We start from the raw sequence: 20,322 nt of genomic DNA, 5'->3' as shown, positions 1-20,322 counted from the left end.
GGGGGGGGGGGGGGGGGGGATGGTGACAACAAATGTTAAGATGCTCTTGACTTGGGTTTTGGCTCCAAAAAAAAGGGTCTTAAGAACCGTATAATAAGCTTTAAACAAACACAAAGTTGTTTCTTTGTTTTGCAAGTGCCATTATATTACTAACATTGTCTTAGTTGTATGTCTTTCGACCGTTTGATTTTTGATCGCTGTTATAACGTCCATCGTTTTTGAGATGTATATGAATGGTTCCCTGTTAACCTGACTACCCCAGTCTAGCTCAAGTATACTCTTTTTTATTTGTTCCCAAAATGCATTCCCATATCCTCCTGATTGGTTGTCAAAGATCGAGCATCATTGATTGATGTTATACATAAACAACATTTTTTAACTTTATCTATGTCGCATACACAGAAAGAAACACGATACTGGGCATTTATATATGTGTATATCCAAGACCATTGACTCTTGTACTATAGGGTATTTATAAGGCAGCATATGTTTTTTATACTAAAACAACTACTATGTTGTAGTCATAACGTTCACGTGCAGTATAAACCTAAAGAAACCCTAATTGCCTACTTCGGTTCTTCTTCTTTCTCCTTGAGATAAATTTGTTTTCTTATTTTTTTTCCTTGAGTATAGTAAACTCTATTCTTGTAAGAAAGTTTACTAGGTTTTGAACCTTCTAAGTTTAGACCGATTTATATGCTTGTAGACACATGTATGTCGGCACAAACCAAACAGATGATTTTTTTCTGAAAAAAACAGGATTAAAAGTTGACTGAATGGAAATCGTATAAGAAGAAATGAAGAATCAAATAGAGGTATTTAATAAAGTCAGTGTGTTTGATAATGTTATTGCTTTCGTGGTCTAGTGACGAAGACGAAGCTTTTATAGGGATAAAACTAGAGATCCGTAGATTCTGAAAATACCCAAAAAACTAGAATAATTACAAATATCTTATTTATTCTAAGAATGCCTAATATCAATGCCTTTTTATAGGGATAAAACAAAGAACAAAAGAAAAACTCTCAATTTTTATTAATCAAATTATAAACTGAATACAACTCTAGGCATAAGAAGCCTATATATATATATGAAAACATAAAAGCCATGAAAACCCTAATCCTAATTAAAATAGGAAAACTATTAAAATAAAGATAATACAAATAAATCGTAATTATTCTAATTCTACGCTGCATCATCTAGTGATTTTGTTTATATATAAACTAGGTTTTAAGATAAGAGAAAACCTAACCTCATGAAATAATTCCATGCATTCCCTAATTTATGCAGGTGTTTCTAGCTATGCTTTAGTAACGCTAAAAATATGAAAAATCTGTAAGATACATACGCGAAACACAATATACTGGGATGAAGTTCATTTTGCTAATTATTGTTTCATGCGAAATGCTAATCTATATTATGAGGCTAAACTTCACAGATGGGACGTTCATTTTAATAGACAACTGAGTTATCTTCAAAGCCCTAGGATTAGAAACATAGAATAGACGCGAGCTGCCGATCATATCAAGCGGTTTGGTCATATTTTTTTTTTTGAATACCAAGGTTTGGTCATATTTAAATATAGGTATTGCTTACACCAACACTCTTCTTTCGTAACATAATAAAAAGAAGGAACTCATTTCACTTCTCAACTATAAATAGGTGCATTGTATAGACTTTCAAATTTAACTACATATATCAAATAACAAAAGAGGGAATCAGAAATTCCCTTTTTCTTATAAAATTTCCAAGTATTACTTCTATTTTTCTAAATTATTGTTAAGATGGAAGATGTGAACAAGTTGAAACCCTCGTTCTTGAGCTCCGATGAGAGTCTGGCTGTTCATGCTGGTACGTACGTACGTTAACTATACATATCCATTTTCCCTTTAGGATTGTTACTACTTATCTGTTTTTCTTATCACCTCTTAACTATGTACTAGCAATCTGTTATAGGCTTATAAGGTTTGGATAAAGCATATGTAATATATTTTTTGCTATAAGTTCATACAAAAATACATTAGTTTGTTGTGTTATCCGCTTTGATCTAAATTCTGAAAGTTCAGATAACCTGAAGAAATTACCAAAATATAATATCCGTTAGAAGATAAACATTTTCTGTTTCATGGAAATTCGTTATATTCTATATTCAACGTTAAACATATATATATATATAGAATTTTATTATATAAAAAATTTGGTTCCTCATTATTCCTAATTAACATGATCGACACACTACAAGAAAACTGCTTGATACCGATGGACAAATCCGTCATAATCTCGTCGGGAAAGTAGCATACCGATGGAATACCGACGAAATATGTCCGTCGGTATCATCTCGTCGGTATACTGATATTCGTCGGCAATTCGTCGGCAAAATACCGACGAACACATATCGTCGGTAAATACCGACGAACATATTCCGTCGGTTTTTTTCTAAATTTTCCGACGAAACATATCCGTCGGTTTTTTCAGAAAATTCCGACGAATTGTGTTATCTTACTCCATTGGTTTTTCTTTTTGATTTGCTTTCTTCGATCTATTTTTTCTTCATAAAAATATGGATCAAAATGAAGAAAAAAGTCAAAAAAAAAAACAAAACAGAAAATGTTAAAAAAATCAAGAAAACACAATCAAACCTCCAGATGTTCACTCGGCCATTGACTTGAACAAGATGCATTATGATATTGGAGAGGTTCATCCGGACAAAGAAATCGAAGACACTATATTATTAGTATTATTTTTTATTAATTTTATTACTAACAATAATCTCTCTCTAATTAAATGTTGCAGACAAAATGAATGTGTGTAATAAATAAAAAAAACGTTTTTAATGTTGCTTTAGAAAAAGTTGAAGTTTCTTAATATCCGCGCTTTTAAGCAAAACTACTTACATAACGAAACGGAGGGAGTATAAAAAACCTTGGGATGTGCTTCTAAAACACGGGCCATTCTCAAAGTGGTTGAGTTCTGTTGTTTTACCCGAAGATGCATCGTCTTGATGCCCCAGATGAGTAAATACGCAGCTTTCTGTTTTGCAAAAGATCCCATTATCCAAAGTTTAGAACTCTCTGTTGATATACGACCTATTCTAACTACTAGGTGATTCTTCCGTGCTCATACACGGATATAAGTATTTTAGAAATATATAGTTTATAATATTTGTATGATATTTTTTATTAAGTTTTAAATTTTTTGTAATTTATATGTATGAAAAATGGGTTAAAAAAAAGAAATGTCTGATTTTGCTTATACATAATTTGATCAATCATTTTTCGGATATATGAGATTGCTTGTTTTCATCTCAACTACAGATTAATGTTTCGTGTTCTTAAAAAGTTAAATCCGATTAAATTTCTTAGCTGCATTTAATTTGATTTATTGTCTTGTATTCATAATATATTTTCATAAATTTATGCCTAATTTGATATATGTTATTTTAGGAAACAAATAAAACAGTGTTGTTAGTCCGAAGTTGCATAAGTGAACATAATAAGTACTTTTTTAAAATTTTATGCATGTAAATAAATATTTTTAACCAAAATAAATCGTAATAACTCATTAATATATTTTCACTTGATTATTATTTTTGAATCGTTTGTAATTTACATGGATAAAAATAAATAGAACACTATTTTAAGTAATAATATGTCTCTGACTTAAATGGGTTTTGATTTTGAGTATATGAATCATGATCAATTCACTTGCTCATTTTTTAAGTATATTAAGTTTATATATTTGTCTAAAATAAAAAAAAACAATAATTTATATTCTAATTACGTTTAAAACTTATAGATATTTATTTTTTTTACTTATGTTGTTTTTAAAAATATGAAAAGAAATAAAACTAAAACTAAAATTCGTTATTATATTTATAAATGTTATAATTATTATATATTTTTTCTTTTTATTATTTATATGAGTTTTGTAAAGAAAAAGGAAATAAAGTGAAAAGCCCAATTAGAAATTTATCAATCAAAAAGAAAATAGAAATAATTTTAATAATGTCAATTATGTATAATTTTTAATTTATTAAAGTTATGTTTGTAATTGACCACTCTAAGAATTAACGTGAGAGCGACACGTATGAAACTTACTTTTCAAATAATAATATTATTGAGATATCTTAAAGAATCATACTGACACAAACAAAATTTCATACATAAATATGAGAAGAGAGATAGATTACGAGAGCCTTAAACAATTTAGTAACGATTTTAGTTTTAATTTTTTTTTAACAATTTGGGGGCCATATATTAACAGAAAAGTTTTGGAAGTTCAAGGCCAATTTTTCATTCGGCTATGCCATGACCGGTTAGTAGAAATAGCATGAGAGGATTTCCTCTAAAGATATGTACCGGACTAAGCGTGCCTCCCAAGAGATTATGCATAATACGGATCTCAGAAACCAACTTCATTGAACCAGATATGCATCCAGCGAGAACCTAGAAAGACAGAGGGAACACATAATCATTTTATCACTTTTTTTTTTCCAAGCACGGTTCTGTATTCTTATTTACGCACATCGTTGTGGCCTCCAATATACTTAGTAGCAGATTGGATCACGAGATCAGCACCAAGAGCAAGTGCCTTTTGATTCAAAGGTGTTGCAATGGTACCATCTATACAAACAAGAGTTCCTCTTTTGTGACAGATTTCAGAAACCAACTTAATGTCCACACATCGGAGAAACGGGTTTGTTGGGGACTCAGTAAAGAACATAGAAACCTGAATAACAGAACATATAATAATTCACATAAGTATCCTAAAGAGAACTCATAGCAAGTTTTAAACAAACAAAAAAACATGTTATAAGTTATATATATATATATATATATATATATATATATAAGACCTCATGGTTATTAACTATGGCTTGAAGGCCCGCGATATCACTAGCGTCAATTAGAGTCGGCTGGAAACACACATAACAAATGGTTAATCGGTGGACTCACACTAGGGAACAAGAGAAAAAACAAAGTGATGAAATTTGGGATATTCTTACAGTGATTCCCAATTTGGGAAGAAAAGTCTCAATGAACATCCTTGTCTCCTTGTAACAATCCGTAGTTGTCACAATATGTCCACCTCTTGGAACCATTGCTAACAGCACAACAGTACTTGCACACATACCAGATGCCATAACCAAAGTTGATTCGAGAGAGAGAGAGAGAGAGAGAGATAGAGAGACCTTATCTTCTCTTCGAGTACTATATTCGTTGGACTTCCTTAACGAATATACTCTTGAGATACAATCCGTTTCTCCTACAACAATGAAAGTAGAGACATCTTTTTAAACGAATATTACCCTTTTTGGTTAACCATCATTAGAATCATCACAAGTGGATTAGTTTTTAATCAAATTAACGTAACATACTTCTTTTAGAAATCTTAAGGACAAGCAGATATTTATATAAACGGACCTTGGAGTCGATAAGCTCGGAGGAATTCTTGTAGAAGTAAGTCGTTGTGCTTACTGCAGGGGTCCTTATCGAATTTGTGACTATTTCACGACCTAATCTTTCACCTGACGATAAACCATCAAACCCATTCTCCAGTCACGAAATTGACATTCTTATCAAATGAATGAAAGGAAGATAAAACAAATTAAACGAGGCAAGCACTTCTGACCATCCCCATAATTAAAAGCTTGTCGGAGAGTTAACACGAAAAGGATGTATAAGAACACGAGGAAGAATTGTTTTACTATGCACGTAAGCGAGGACAAAAAATAAAATAAAAGACTAAGGAAGTAGTCGACCTAAACAACAATTGCAATTCTTTTATATATTATTTTTATTAATAACAACTAGATATGGGCATAGGAGCGAAGCCACCTTGAAACATCTCCAAAACAAAAAAAAAAAAAATTGTGCAACAGAACATCTCCAAGATAAAACTGATTTTTTTCGTTAAAATAGATTAACCTTACAATAGAGTTGAATTTTACTCTAAATATATACTCTATTTAAAAATGAAAAAAAATAATAATGAACAAAAAGTAAAAGTATTATTTCATTTATAGAGTAAACCTATTTTTATTTCCACTATTAGTGAAAAATGGAGAAGAATTAAAATATTTCTTACTCTAAATTTTATTTTAAGTAAAGTATGAAATGAAGTTTGAAATGATCTTATACATTGTGGGTGCACATGCACCTGTAATTTTATTTATATTCCATTTTTTGAGAGACTAAACTCCTAACTTCGCAGCTGGATGCGTTGCATGAGTTTTGTTTAATGTTTAATTTTATGAAAAATATCTTTTACTGTAATTTTATGAAGTTTTTTCATATGTCGTGTGTAACATTTATTTTAGATTTTTTAGGATCCTGGTAAGTTTTTTTTCATTAAAAAGTTATTATCAAATAAGTTTTACAGTTCTCTTTTAGTTAGGATTTATAAAAATAATAGCTAATGATTTATTTTAGATAATTATTGTTATATATTTATAGATAATTTTTAATACATATCACAATTTTAATTTTTTATTCACATGTGTACACATGTGAATAAAAAATTAAAATTGTGATATGTATTAAAAATTATCTATAAATATATAACAATAATTATCTAAAATAAATCATTAGCTATTATTTTTATAAATCCTAACTAAAAGAGAACTGTAAAACTTATTTGATAATAACTTTTTAATGAAAAAAAACTTACCAGGATCCTAAAAAATCTAAAATAAATGTTACACACGACATATGAAAAAACTTCATAAAATTACAGTAAAAGATATTTTTCATAAAATTAAACATTAAACAAAACTCATGCAACGCATCCAGCTGCGAAGTTAGGAGTTTAGTCTCTCAAAAAATGGAATATAAATAAAATTACAGGTGCATGTGCACCCACAATGTATAAGATCATTTCAAACTTCATTTCATACTTTACTTAAAATAAAATTTAGAGTAAGAAATATTTTAATTCTTCTCCATTTTTCACTAATAGTGGAAATAAAAATAGGTTTACTCTATAAATGAAATAATACTTTTACTTTTTGTTCATTATTATTTTTTTTCATTTTTAAATAGAGTATATATTTAGAGTAAAATTCAACTCTATTGTAAGGTTAATCTATTTTAACGAAAAAAATCAGTTTTATCTTGGAGATGTTCTGTTGCACAATTTTTTTTTTTTTTGTTTTGGAGATGTTTCAAGGTGGCTTCGCTCCTATGCCCATATCTAGTTGTTATTAATAAAAATAATATATAAAAGAATTGCAATTGTTGTTTAGGTCGACTACTTCCTTAGTCTTTTATTTTATTTTTTGTCCTCGCTTACGTGCATAGTAAAACAATTCTTCCTCGTGTTCTTATACATCCTTTTCGTGTTAACTCTCCGACAAGCTTTTAATTATGGGGATGGTCAGAAGTGCTTGCCTCGTTTAATTTGTTTTATCTTCCTTTCATTCATTTGATAAGAATGTCAATTTCGTGACTGGAGAATGGGTTTGATGGTTTATCGTCAGGTGAAAGATTAGGTCGTGAAATAGTCACAAATTCGATAAGGACCCCTGCAGTAAGCACAACGACTTACTTCTACAAGAATTCCTCCGAGCTTATCGACTCCAAGGTCCGTTTATATAAATATCTGCTTGTCCTTAAGATTTCTAAAAGAAGTATGTTACGTTAATTTGATTAAAAACTAATCCACTTGTGATGATTCTAATGATGGTTAACCAAAAAGGGTAATATTCGTTTAAAAAGATGTCTCTACTTTCATTGTTGTAGGAGAAACGGATTGTATCTCAAGAGTATATTCGTTAAGGAAGTCCAACGAATATAGTACTCGAAGAGAAGATAAGGTCTCTCTATCTCTCTCTCTCTCTCTCTCTCTCGAATCAACTTTGGTTATGGCATCTGGTATGTGTGCAAGTACTGTTGTGCTGTTAGCAATGGTTCCAAGAGGTGGACATATTGTGACAACTACGGATTGTTACAAGGAGACAAGGATGTTCATTGAGACTTTTCTTCCCAAATTGGGAATCACTGTAAGAATATCCCAAATTTCATCACTTTGTTTTTTCTCTTGTTCCCTAGTGTGAGTCCACCGATTAACCATTTGTTATGTGTGTTTCCAGCCGACTCTAATTGACGCTAGTGATATCGCGGGCCTTCAAGCCATAGTTAATAACCATGAGGTCTTATATATATATATATATATATATATATATATATAACTTATAACATGTTTTTTTGTTTGTTTAAAACTTGCTATGAGTTCTCTTTAGGATACTTATGTGAATTATTATATGTTCTGTTATTCAGGTTTCTATGTTCTTTACTGAGTCCCCAACAAACCCGTTTCTCCGATGTGTGGACATTAAGTTGGTTTCTGAAATCTGTCACAAAAGAGGAACTCTTGTTTGTATAGATGGTACCATTGCAACACCTTTGAATCAAAAGGCACTTGCTCTTGGTGCTGATCTCGTGATCCAATCTGCTACTAAGTATATTGGAGGCCACAACGATGTGCGTAAATAAGAATACAGAACCGTGCTTGGAAAAAAAAAAGTGATAAAATGATTATGTGTTCCCTCTGTCTTTCTAGGTTCTCGCTGGATGCATATCTGGTTCAATGAAGTTGGTTTCTGAGATCCGTATTATGCATAATCTCTTGGGAGGCACGCTTAGTCCGGTACATATCTTTAGAGGAAATCCTCTCATGCTATTTCTACTAACCGGTCATGGCATAGCCGAATGAAAAATTGGCCTTGAACTTCCAAAACTTTTCTGTTAATATATGGCCCCCAAATTGTTAAAAAAAAATTAAAACTAAAATCGTTACTAAATTGTTTAAGGCTCTCGTAATCTATCTCTCTTCTCATATTTATGTATGAAATTTTGTTTGTGTCAGTATGATTCTTTAAGATATCTCAATAATATTATTATTTGAAAAGTAAGTTTCATACGTGTCGCTCTCACGTTAATTCTTAGAGTGGTCAATTACAAACATAACTTTAATAAATTAAAAATTATACATAATTGACATTATTAAAATTATTTCTATTTTCTTTTTGATTGATAAATTTCTAATTGGGCTTTTCACTTTATTTCCTTTTTCTTTACAAAACTCATATAAATAATAAAAAGAAAAAATATATAATAATTATAACATTTATAAATATAATAACGAATTTTAGTTTTAGTTTTATTTCTTTTCATATTTTTAAAAACAACATAAGTAAAAAAAATAAATATCTATAAGTTTTAAACGTAATTAGAATATAAATTATTGTTTTTTTTTATTTTAGACAAATATATAAACTTAATATACTTAAAAAATGAGCAAGTGAATTGATCATGATTCATATACTCAAAATCAAAACCCATTTAAGTCAGAGACATATTATTACTTAAAATAGTGTTCTATTTATTTTTATCCATGTAAATTACAAACGATTCAAAAATAATAATCAAGTGAAAATATATTAATGAGTTATTACGATTTATTTTGGTTAAAAATATTTATTTACATGCATAAAATTTTAAAAAAGTACTTATTATGTTCACTTATGCAACTTCGGACTAACAACACTGTTTTATTTGTTTCCTAAAATAACATATATCAAATTAGGCATAAATTTATGAAAATATATTATGAATACAAGACAATAAATCAAATTAAATGCAGCTAAGAAATTTAATCGGATTTAACTTTTTAAGAACACGAAACATTAATCTGTAGTTGAGATGAAAACAAGCAATCTCATATATCCGAAAAATGATTGATCAAATTATGTATAAGCAAAATCAGACATTTCTTTTTTTTAACCCATTTTTCATACATATAAATTACAAAAAATTTAAAACTTAATAAAAAATATCATACAAATATTATAAACTATATATTTCTAAAATACTTATATCCGTGTATGAGCACGGAAGAATCACCTAGTAGTTAGAATAGGTCGTATATCAACAGAGAGTTCTAAACTTTGGATAATGGGATCTTTTGCAAAACAGAAAGCTGCGTATTTACTCATCTGGGGCATCAAGACGATGCATCTTCGGGTAAAACAACAGAACTCAACCACTTTGAGAATGGCCCGTGTTTTAGAAGCACATCCCAAGGTTTTTTATACTCCCTCCGTTTCGTTATGTAAGTAGTTTTGCTTAAAAGCGCGGATATTAAGAAACTTCAACTTTTTCTAAAGCAACATTAAAAACGTTTTTTTTATTTATTACACACATTCATTTTGTCTGCAACATTTAATTAGAGAGAGATTATTGTTAGTAATAAAATTAATAAAAAATAATACTAATAATATAGTGTCTTCGATTTCTTTGTCCGGATGAACCTCTCCAATATCATAATGCATCTTGTTCAAGTCAATGGCCGAGTGAACATCTGGAGGTTTGATTGTGTTTTCTTGATTTTTTTAACATTTTCTGTTTTGTTTTTTTTTTTGACTTTTTTCTTCATTTTGATCCATATTTTTATGAAGAAAAAATAGATCGAAGAAAGCAAATCAAAAAGAAAAACCAATGGAGTAAGATAACACTTACGGTGGTATTTAGACCACAATTATCGGGGAGATATAAGAAGAATCCTTAACAAAAAATAAAATAAAATATAGTATGGACCCCACAGAAAAATAAAAAACCGGTCACTTAGGTAATGGATTAGTGACCGATCTTGGTGTGTTCCTTGTACTGTTTGCGGGACCTGCTGAAACATGGCGGCCAGCAATTAGTTTCTTTTTTAATTTTTTTTTAAAATCAGCAAAAAAAAAATTAAAATTAAGAAACCTAAAAGGTGTTCCACGGATAATGATGGCCTTATAGTGAATTTAGAAATAGATTTTTTGGTAACTAGTAGTAAATGTTAGTTAATGTTAGTTGACTGACATTGTAAGTTTTGTTAAAAAAATTGAAAACTAACGACAAAGCCTTTAAGTTTTAAAGTGGAATATTGTATATTTATTGTTTTGAGTTCTGAGAACAACTTATATTGCGAAACAAACATTTTTTGTTAAAACTACTTACATAACGAAACAGAGGGAGTATATTTTTTCACTACGACCCTTTTCTCATTTCCACATTATTTATTAATTTTTGTATGTGAAATTCCATGCAATATGATCATGTTAGATGAGCCGTGTCCAGACCCGTCCCTGAAAAACCCAAAAAAATATGGACTGGAAGCTCAACCAAAAAAAAGGCTGCCAACAGGATTTGAACCTACTACCATTGCTTAGTTTACCATCTAGTTTAGCCATCTGAGCTACTTAGAACATTACCAAAATTGGCCGAACATTATGTATATATTATTAGCGGCTATTAGCGGCCGGAAGCTGATGCTTCCATTGCTTCTGCCCAGGGCCACTACTGGCCGTGTCTACTACCCTGGCCTTCCTAGTCATCCCGAGCATCACATAGCCAAGCGAAAAATGACTTATTTTGGTGGTCTAGTCACTTTCGAGGTGAAAATAATAATCAAATATGCATCACATTTTTTGAAATTTTGATACAATCTTGAAATGTGTTTTGGTTCTTTTCTTTTATTTGCAAATAGATTGATTGAGATCTAGAGACTACGATCAAGTTCATCGATTCTCTCAAAATCCCTTACATTGCAACATCTTTTGGTGGATGCGAGAGCTTCGTGGACCAACCCGCTGCAAGGAACTGGTGTGATATTCCCATCTAAAACTTTTTTTTTTAGTCAAAAAAAAAAACATTTTCTTATAGTTTTGTCTATTTTTGGTCATTTATAAATGTCTGGGTGGTTATGATTTATAGGGATGTACCACGAGATGAAAGGCTCAAATATGGACTCAAAGACAACTTAGTTCGCTTTAGTTTTGGTGTTGAAGACTTTGATGACTTGAAGGCTGACATTCTTCAGGCTCTTGATACCATACCAACCAAAACTTCATTGTATTCCCACCAAAACGGTGTGGTTTCCGACAAAAACTAGCCTTTGAAATCGTCTCGCAAACCCTTTTACTTGTAATAAAAAACTACACCTCCCTAAATGTTGCACTTCCAGATATGAATAATAATATCGTTTATAAAAACATTTAAACAAATCTTATCACATGCTATAACAACTTGGCGACCGGGTGATTGCGGTCGAGTGGTACTCTATCATTTATCATTTTTGTTTCAGTTACTCTATTTAAATTAATCTTATTTACTTTGAATATACCAATCACACCCTAAATATTTTTTACGGTTTTGGTATCACACAAGTAATTTGGTACTAATATACTATTATAGTTTAAGTTCCTAACATAAATTTTCGTAATCATACATGTCAAATCAGACAGCCTGGCCAAAGTTGACTTGGAGAAACATAGGTTACAAAACTATGGATATATATATAAGGAGACGAGACTGAGATGCCAACACGTTGCAGGTTTGATATACATGTTGCGCGAAACTAAGTCACAATTATCCTGGTCACCTAACACGGATATGAACTTATGCTTTAGGGTCCATTTGAATACCCGAATAGAGAATCTATCCGTGGGCTGCACTTCTCCTTGGAGATTAGTCTGAGCATCTCCATGTACTTGGGATATCCAAAGTTAATAATAAAAAAAACAACTTGGCTTTCAGGACTTGTCAAAATTTATTAAAAATGATATGCTATATTCTTCTCTCTTTTTTTTTGAAAAAAATCTTATCACATGGTAAACAAATCTTGGAGTTCAGGACTTGTAAATATTGAAAGAAGTATATTAACAAAAAATAAGATGTTATTCTTGGTCATACACTTTAGCCCAATAATAGTTTAGAGTCGTGACTAAAAAGTGTCTTAATGATATAATAAAAAATTAGAGAATTTAATGCTGTGGATCCAGTGCTAATTATACTTTAAATATAGAAGGAATCTTGTAATAAGTAAGACGAATCTTATAAATCCGAATATAAAACGCACATTATTAGTTTTCTATGTATTGTAGCCGTAGATGCCTGTTCAAGCCCGTGGAAGGCTCATCTCAGGTGGACAGTCTTGTTAAAGAGCCACTTTAGGAGAAAGCTATAACATTGATTTTTTAACATTTTTACCAAAAAAAAAAAGTTATAACATTGATAAAAAAAAGAAAAAAAAAAGAAGAAAGTTATAGGACAAATCTCCAAAATAACACATTTCTAAGTTTATATCATAAAAATAGCACTCAAAAACTAAAATGACCAAAATAGCACATTTCTAAGTTTATCATTTGAAAATTTTAATTATTTTATTTTTCAAAATTTGAAATCTTATCCCAAAAACCTCATTTCTCAACTCTAAACCCTAAACCCTAAACTCTAAACCCTAAACCCTAAACGCTAAACCCTAAACCCTAAATCCTAAACCTAAACTCTAAACCCTAAACGCTAAACCCTAAACTCTAAACCCTAAACTCTAAACCCTAAACCCTAAATCCTAAACCCCACCCTTTAACTCTAAACCCTAAGTTTGTGACTTTTGATAAAACATTAAGTGCTATTTTTGTGACTTTTGACCTTGAATGCTAGTTTGGAAACAAAAACTTGATTTAATGCTATTTTTGTCTTTTTCTCAGAGTTATAACAATGATGTAAATACTATAATATGAATTAATTGATGGGCCTTGATGGAAATAGTATATATGCTTTAATCACACAAGTTGGTGAATATAAAAAAGAGAAGAAGTAAACCAAACTATATTAGACTATTTGAAGATTCACTAATGCCTAATTTTTATTGTCCAGCCAATTTGATATTTTCCTTTTTGTTGGAGCAATTTAATATTGAAATTATATTATTCTATACGTTTCGTAACTTTTTTTTGTTACATAAAAATGTTGCTTTAGAATTCCAATGCAAATTATACTTATTTTAGCTGAAAATTATTTACAAACTGCATTGATTTTATAAATAATTTTATTTACCTCAAATATTATTGGTCAAATAAGTATAATTAATAACAATTTAAATATATTTCAATCACAACAACTTTTTAAATCTGCGTGACAAATGTTAAAATGACAAAAAACGAAGAGAATATTTATTATAAACAATAATAGATTTTTGTTTTGACTCTAGCATCTAATTAATTGTTTTTTTAGATGGGAGACACTGAATGGGTCAGAGTATTTTAAAATACGAGTAAGAACCATCCACGTCCACTTTCATAAAGATTCCTCGCGCTTTCTAAAGATTCCCTCTTCTCTCTCTCTCTCTCTCTCTCTCTCTCTCTATAGAAAATAACTTAAAAACCCAAATCCCTCACCGTTCGTTCTTATCCAACAACAACAACCATCTTCGTCTCTCTCACAGATCCAAACGAGTTTTTTTTCTCATGAAATTCGGAAAAGAGTTTCGAACCCACCTCGAAGAAACCTTACCAGAGTGGAGAGACAAGTTCCTCTGCTACAAACCCTTGAAGAAGCTTCTCAAGTACTACCCTTACCCTCCCCCCGCCGACGATTCTTCTAATTCCGATCAGATCGACTCTCGTCAGGTCTTTGCCGACACAACCAACTTATCTTCCGCGGAAGACGACGGTGTAAGGGCCGCGGAGGATCTCCAGGGCTCGTTCGTGAGGATATTGAATGAGGAGCTTGACAAGTTTAACGACTTTTACGTTGATAAAGAAGAAGACTTTGTCATCAGATTACAGGTTTTGTCTGAATCTCCTCCGCTTATTCTATATCTGATTAAGTGTTAATTGAGTATGTAGAATTGAATCGACATTCCAAAGTTTATAACTTTAGGGTGATTAATCTTTAATCTTAGGGTAAAGAATTGAAACCTAATAGTTCTAGCGATGATCCAAGTAGATTCTGTATCTCTGATTCGTGTCTAAAGGACAGGACTTTCGAGTCTTGTAATAATCAATTTGAGTTTCTAGAAGATGGGCTTCTAATTTTAGTTCACTAGTAGTGCAGAGGCTTCTTACAGTTGGATTTGTTTTGTCACAGTTGAGATCTAATTGCTTACAAGTTATGGTTTATGGTCTTGTTTTGAACACACTAGTTTTCATGCATGTGGTTCATCTTAAGCTTTAATTGAATCGTGTGTTTCATCAGTGGTGTTATTAATCTGTTTTGTAAACAGGAGCTGAAGGAAAGAATCGAGAAGATTAAGGAGAAGAACTGCAAGAATGGGGAGTTCGCATCAGAAAGCGAGTTCAGTGAAGAGATGATGGATATTCGCAGAGACCTTGTCAGTATTCATGGCGAGATGGTGCTCCTTAAAAACTACAGCTCCCTAAACTTTGCAGGACTTGTCAAAATTTTGAAGAAGTACGATAAGAGGACAGGAGGACTTCTTCGTTTGCCTTTCACACAGGTGGTTCTCCATCAACCCTTCTTCACTACTGAGCCACTTACCAGGTTGGTCCGTGAATGTGAGGCCAATCTTGAGCTTCTCTTCCCATCAGAAGCCGAAGTTGTGGAGTCTTCTTCCAACGCAGTCTCAACCTCGCATCAAAACAACTCACCAAGGATCTCTGCTCAGACTTCTTCAACTCTTGGAGATGAAAATCTTGATATATACAGGAGCACACTCGCTGCAATGAGAGCAATAAGAGGGTTGCAAAAGGCCAGCTCGACCTACAATCCTCTATCATTCTCTTCGCTTCTCAAGAACGAGGATGATGAGACGGTGACAGCTGAGAACTCTCCTAACTCTGAGAATCTGCAGAGCAAAGATGAATCAGAGAAGGAAGACGATGGACCTTCCCCTTGATTTAGAAGAGGACCATGCCTCCTTGTGATCAAGATTTTGCTTCTTCTTATCACCCTGACGTGTCCTAAAGTATATTAACACATTTCAACACCTGTCCTGATCCCTGTTTAGGTTCTTTACATTTTGCAGCTCACAGCCTTTGTAATGCTTTCGAATTGTAGAAGAACAGCACTTTATAAGATCTTCAATAATTTTGTTCTTCATTGTCTCAACCTTGTCTCATTTTGCAAATTGGTTTACAATCAAGAATCGATACATTGTACAGCCGTTTGATATGTTCACCAGTAATCGGAACAAGAACAAGAGCCTCTTTTGAACTGATGAAATCTATTTCTATCTCTGACGATGATTTCTCGGTCATAAACCATTGATATAATCTTCATAGCTGAATGACAATCCTGACATATCCTCAGATTCTTGAATACATAAAGAGTTGTCCTCGGTTTAGTTACCAGAAGCCCGAAACAGACTGCAAGTTTCTCACTGTGGCAGCTCAAAGCCTGCTCTTTGTCCTCCAAGTCAACCTCGGAGGGAGAAACATGAGGGACATAACCACCTGATCTAATCCGTTCAATCACTTCATTCAACTTCAAGTAAATCTCTTTCGTTCTCGGGTGTGATCTATCTCCCGCGATAAACCGATGAACCGAGCCGTTCAAGTGAATGGAACTCATACCAGGTGTTTTCCTGATTCCTCTGTTTCTCATACTTCCTCTTAACCTATCTACAACGTCACTCCTTCCTTCTGCAGCGTACATGTTGGATAAAACTATTTGGTATCCCATGTTGCCTGGACTCATCTCAACAAGCTCTCTTTTAACCCGTTCGGCTATCTCCAGCTTCCCATGGACGCTACACGAGCCTAGAAGCGAACCGAGGACGACTTCATTCGGAGGCACTGTCATTCCCCTCATCAACATCTCTGCTTCTTCAACACGACCAGCTCGCCCCAAAAGATCAACCATACATGCGTAATGTTCAACCTTAGGTTCCAAACCATGGGATCTAAGCCTGTGGAAACACTGCCACCCCTCTTCTACCAACCCGGAGTGGCTGCAAGCACTTAAGACAGCACTGAAAGTTAAGTTATCTGGCCGCTTCACCTCTCTTACCATCTCTTGGAACATGTCAATCACCGTCTTACCTTTCCCGTGCATCGCTAACCCACTAAACAAAGCGTTCCACGTCACCACATTCCTCTTCCGCATAGATCTGAAGACTTTAATGGAAGAGTCTATGTCTCCGCATTTGGCATACATATCAACCAATGCCGTTCCCACCATGACATGATCATTACAACTCTTCAACGCATAAACATGAACCCATCTTCCGATAACCAGGTTTCCTGATCGCGCACAAGCCGATAGCACCGAGCAAAGGGTGACGAAATTCAAACCATACCCACATTTAAACACCATCTCCTCCAGAAGCTCCAATGCTTCACCTGTAAACCCACCTCCCACATACCCAGCAACCATAACCGTCCAAGCAACAGCGTTCCTCTCAGGCATTCCATCGAAAACCTCTCTTCCATTCTCCAACCCTTCCCATTTCACAACCGCGTCCAAAACCACCGTCCATGAGACAACACTCTTCTCCTCTAACGTCTCGAATAAGCGTCTGACTTCACCCACAAACCCACATTTCCCATACATATCCATTAAAGCATTACAAACCTTTACATTATTCAAAAGTCCCATCTTTACAGCAAACCCATGTCCTTGTTCACCGAACCCAAGATCCTCTAACTTGGCACACACGCCGAACAAGCAGACTGCAGCCACGTCATCGATCTCTACTCTTTTCCTTCTCATCTCCACGAAGAGCTTCATAGAATCAACCAAGTATCCGCACCGGGAAAGGGAGGACAGCAAAGTGGTCCAATCCACATTGTCTTTTTCTGTAAGAGGAATTTCGTCGAACACCTTCTGAGCAGTAACCGTATCACCGGACGCAGCGTAGAACTGAAAGAGCGAGTTGCTAAGGTAAGACCTCGGAGCTTTCTTCATTCCAGAAGTAGTCAAAACGCCGTGCAGCTCCTTGCCGGAACGGAGCAACGAGCGGTGCTGCGCACACTGTCGGAGAATGAGACGAACTTTTTGATTCGATAAGCATTTCATAAGGTAATAAAATGATCAAATGTTCGTTTTTTTTTTAATTTTCTAGCCTCTCAATTCCAGCAACTGATGGAATCTTTGCAGACAACGGTTCGACCTTTTGGTCTTCTGTTCAATTTTCCCGGGAAAAAATATTCCTTGCATCAAACTTTCACGTAACGGGCCTTAATGGGCCTTTATTCTTGGCTAAAGTGCATGCAGCCCAAAAAAAAAGATTGTCCAGAATCTTCGTTATATTATCAAATCTAGAATTCTCGACATCCCCACCAGTCATCATCATCATTTCATATTCTTTTAGGGGGTCCATGTGAAATCTACTTACATCCCCTCCATACAAAATTTAAAAACACACATTACATAGATACACGTAACTAAATATTGTTCTTTTGTTTCATACTCGAAACATATTAATTTCAATCTATTTGGTAATAGATTTGAGTCATTGACAGGTTTACGAAAGGGACATGTGGGGTTGGATTTCAATTTCAATACTGGAATTACGTACAATCTCAGATATACTCACATGGAACAGATAAGCCAAAAATACGAAATTATATTAAAAATTTATATTTTTTTGTATATTTTCATTCACACATGATCCAGATAATACACTCTCTTTGTTCAACAATTAGTTTCAGCAAATAAATCAAGTACAGCCCTTTTTTAGACAATTGATTCAAAGACACAAACAAAACCAAATAAAAAGGTTACAAACCAAACATTACAAAAATAAACTTAACTGATTGGACTTTCTAATTAAAATGCTTTCCCTGAAAAGAATTTTTAGGTTTTTTCTTATATCGGATTGGATCCAAAGAACTGTGAGTTTGGTCACTTACCACATCCTTAAGAGGGCAAACGGAATCATGAACTGAGCGAGACCTGTGACCACTGAAACTGATCCAATGTTCTTGACAGGTGCGGCTTTTGGCGGAGGAGGAAGCTTCTCGACTTTAACAGCGAGCTTCATGCCTCCATAACAGCCACCCTTTCCGTCGAGAAGATAGTAGTGTTTGGTCACGTTGAGAGGGACAACGTCTCTCCCAGCTCCACGTGTCCAGTTTACGAGAGGATGGTCGGAGTTGCAGTTTTCGTAGTCGGTCTTGTTTACTTCGAGAATGTTGTGTTGGTTTCGGTCGAACACGAAATCTGACATAATATCAGAAAAAGCAAAAAAAAAGCCCATTATTTGAATTTGAGCTATTTGGTAATGTCTGATTAAAGATTTCAAAAGTGTGACAAAGAAATGTTACTGTTTATGGGAAACCAGATCTGGACCAATCAGGAAACATTTATGGAAAAAAAAAAACAACAAAACTGATGAGCCTTAAATGGCATTGTTCGAAATTCAGAAAGCCAAGAACTTTGGTAAAAAGTTTGAAATCTTTTGAAATTATCACTAGAGTTAAAGCAAAGACCATTTAAAAAAAAACAGATCTAATATAAACGAATACGAGAGAAAAGTAGAGAAGAGGGAGAGAGAGAGCATACAGAGCCAGTCACCGAGGTAGAAATGCTTTCCCTGAGCCCATATGGTATAGTTAATATTTGGATTCCAGAACTTGTTGTCTCCGACTGTATACTTCTTGGCCGTTACTTCCGGCACCGGCATTGCCACCAGAAAAGCAAGTACCACCGCAGCAATCAGCACCGTCAATCTCGCCATTTTTTCTCTCTCTATTAGAACTCTTCTCTCTCTCTCTCTCTAGACTTGTGGGTTTAGTTGCGCAATTTGTGATTTAGAGGTGGACTGGTGGGGTTTTCATAGCCCATCTTTTTTCCTTTTTTTCAACTGCTGTTGCTGTATAATCATAAATAAATTAAATTATTTTAAAAATGCATGAACCATAACACTTATAATAATCCTTAAATAAAAATAATAATATAACCGCGTTTGTTGCGGAAGACTTGCTGCTTTAACCACTTTTGGCGCGCCACAAACGCGTCGCCAGTCTTTTTATTCAATGAAGTTGCGAATTTTTTTTTTTTTTAAACTAATGAAGTTGCGAATTTTCTTACTAACTAAATTTGCCTTGAATTATTTTTTATTATTTTCTTTTTAGTTTTAATGTTGTTGTATTTCGTATATCATACTAAACCAATAGTCGAATACAGATGTTAAATGAGCTTTAAGTTTGCATAATTTAAATTAAGTATTTGAAATGCACCGATTATGGAAAAGAAAAAGAGGGGAAAAAAAGCCACAGTCAAGATTGAGCTGACAAAAGTATATGCTTAGTTTTAAATCCAGACATATCCAGAACATAACGCTGTATGTCTATAATTTTATTATTTATCTATTCGTTTATGACCATTGTAATGCTACTTTATTTCAAATTAATAAGACACATATTATACGCTTTTTGCATGTGATGTCGTGATGATATCTGGTTTTCATGAACGTACCACTCTTTTATTGTCGGCCTCTCAAACTCATTATCGATTTTTCAATTCACATTTAATGGATTTGATTTTCCTTCACAGGTATGTATAAGTATATAATATACAAAAAAGTTAGAAAGTGAACTT

General features: G+C 33.2%; 3 protein-coding genes and 2 pseudogenes across 4 annotated transcripts; 2 read left to right on the top strand and 3 right to left on the bottom strand.

The window, feature by feature from the left end:
* The first annotated feature begins 1,782 nt into the window (after positions 1 to 1,782).
* On the top strand, positions 1,783 to 11,929 carry LOC106315236 (annotated as a pseudogene).
* LOC106314031 lies at positions 2,061 to 5,638 on the bottom strand (annotated as a pseudogene).
* Positions 11,930 to 14,155: 2,226 nt separating the features above from the next.
* On the top strand, positions 14,156 to 15,879 carry LOC106319348 (SPX domain-containing protein 4). Of its 2 annotated transcripts, XM_013757644.1 has the most exons (3): positions 14,156 to 14,169; positions 14,261 to 14,606; positions 15,044 to 15,879. In XM_013757644.1, the coding sequence occupies exons 2-3, from the start codon at positions 14,286 to 14,288 to the stop codon at positions 15,674 to 15,676; spliced, it is 954 nt and encodes a 317-aa protein (XP_013613098.1). In that variant the 5' UTR covers positions 14,156 to 14,169; positions 14,261 to 14,285; the 3' UTR covers positions 15,677 to 15,879. The 2 variants fall into 2 exon arrangements, with proteins under 2 accessions (XP_013613098.1, XP_013613097.1); XM_013757643.1 differs by lacking the exon at positions 14,156 to 14,169 and having other exon boundaries at positions 14,182 to 14,606.
* On the bottom strand, positions 15,879 to 17,908 carry LOC106319347 (pentatricopeptide repeat-containing protein At5g15340, mitochondrial). Its single transcript, XM_013757642.1, has one exon. It carries the CDS (start codon positions 17,794 to 17,796, stop codon positions 15,955 to 15,957), a length of 1,842 nt encoding a protein of 613 aa, XP_013613096.1. The 5' UTR covers positions 17,797 to 17,908; the 3' UTR covers positions 15,879 to 15,954.
* Positions 17,909 to 18,388: 480 nt separating this feature from the next.
* Positions 18,389 to 19,521, bottom strand: LOC106315570 (lamin-like protein). The gene is made up of 2 exons (XM_013753336.1): positions 19,285 to 19,521; positions 18,389 to 18,942 (listed from the first exon to the last, which is right to left on the bottom strand). The coding sequence occupies exons 1-2, from the start codon at positions 19,457 to 19,459 to the stop codon at positions 18,629 to 18,631; spliced, it is 489 nt and encodes a 162-aa protein (XP_013608790.1). The 5' UTR covers positions 19,460 to 19,521; the 3' UTR covers positions 18,389 to 18,628.
* Between the last annotated feature and the right edge of the window lie 801 nt (positions 19,522 to 20,322).

This window comes from Brassica oleracea, chromosome C9 (genome assembly GCF_000695525.1).
Source record: "Brassica oleracea var. oleracea cultivar TO1000 chromosome C9, BOL, whole genome shotgun sequence".
In the NCBI taxonomy this organism is placed as follows: domain Eukaryota; kingdom Viridiplantae; phylum Streptophyta; class Magnoliopsida; order Brassicales; family Brassicaceae; genus Brassica; species Brassica oleracea.
This window is presented reverse-complemented; position numbering and strand designations above follow the sequence as displayed.

Coding starts and splice junctions, on each gene's coding strand:
- LOC106319348 (XM_013757644.1), top strand. CDS start 14,286: ATGAAATTCGGAAAAGAGTTTCGAACCCACCTCGAAGAAACCTTACCA. Junction 14,607..15,043: donor ACTTTGTCATCAGATTACAG/GTTTTGTCTGAA, acceptor TTTTGTAAACAG/GAGCTGAAGGAAAGAATCGA.
- LOC106319347 (XM_013757642.1), bottom strand. CDS start 17,796: ATGAAATGCTTATCGAATCAAAAAGTTCGTCTCATTCTCCGACAGTGT.
- LOC106315570 (XM_013753336.1), bottom strand. CDS start 19,459: ATGGCGAGATTGACGGTGCTGATTGCTGCGGTGGTACTTGCTTTTCTG. Junction 18,943..19,284: donor CTACCTCGGTGACTGGCTCT/GTATGCTCTCTC, acceptor ATATTATGTCAG/ATTTCGTGTTCGACCGAAAC.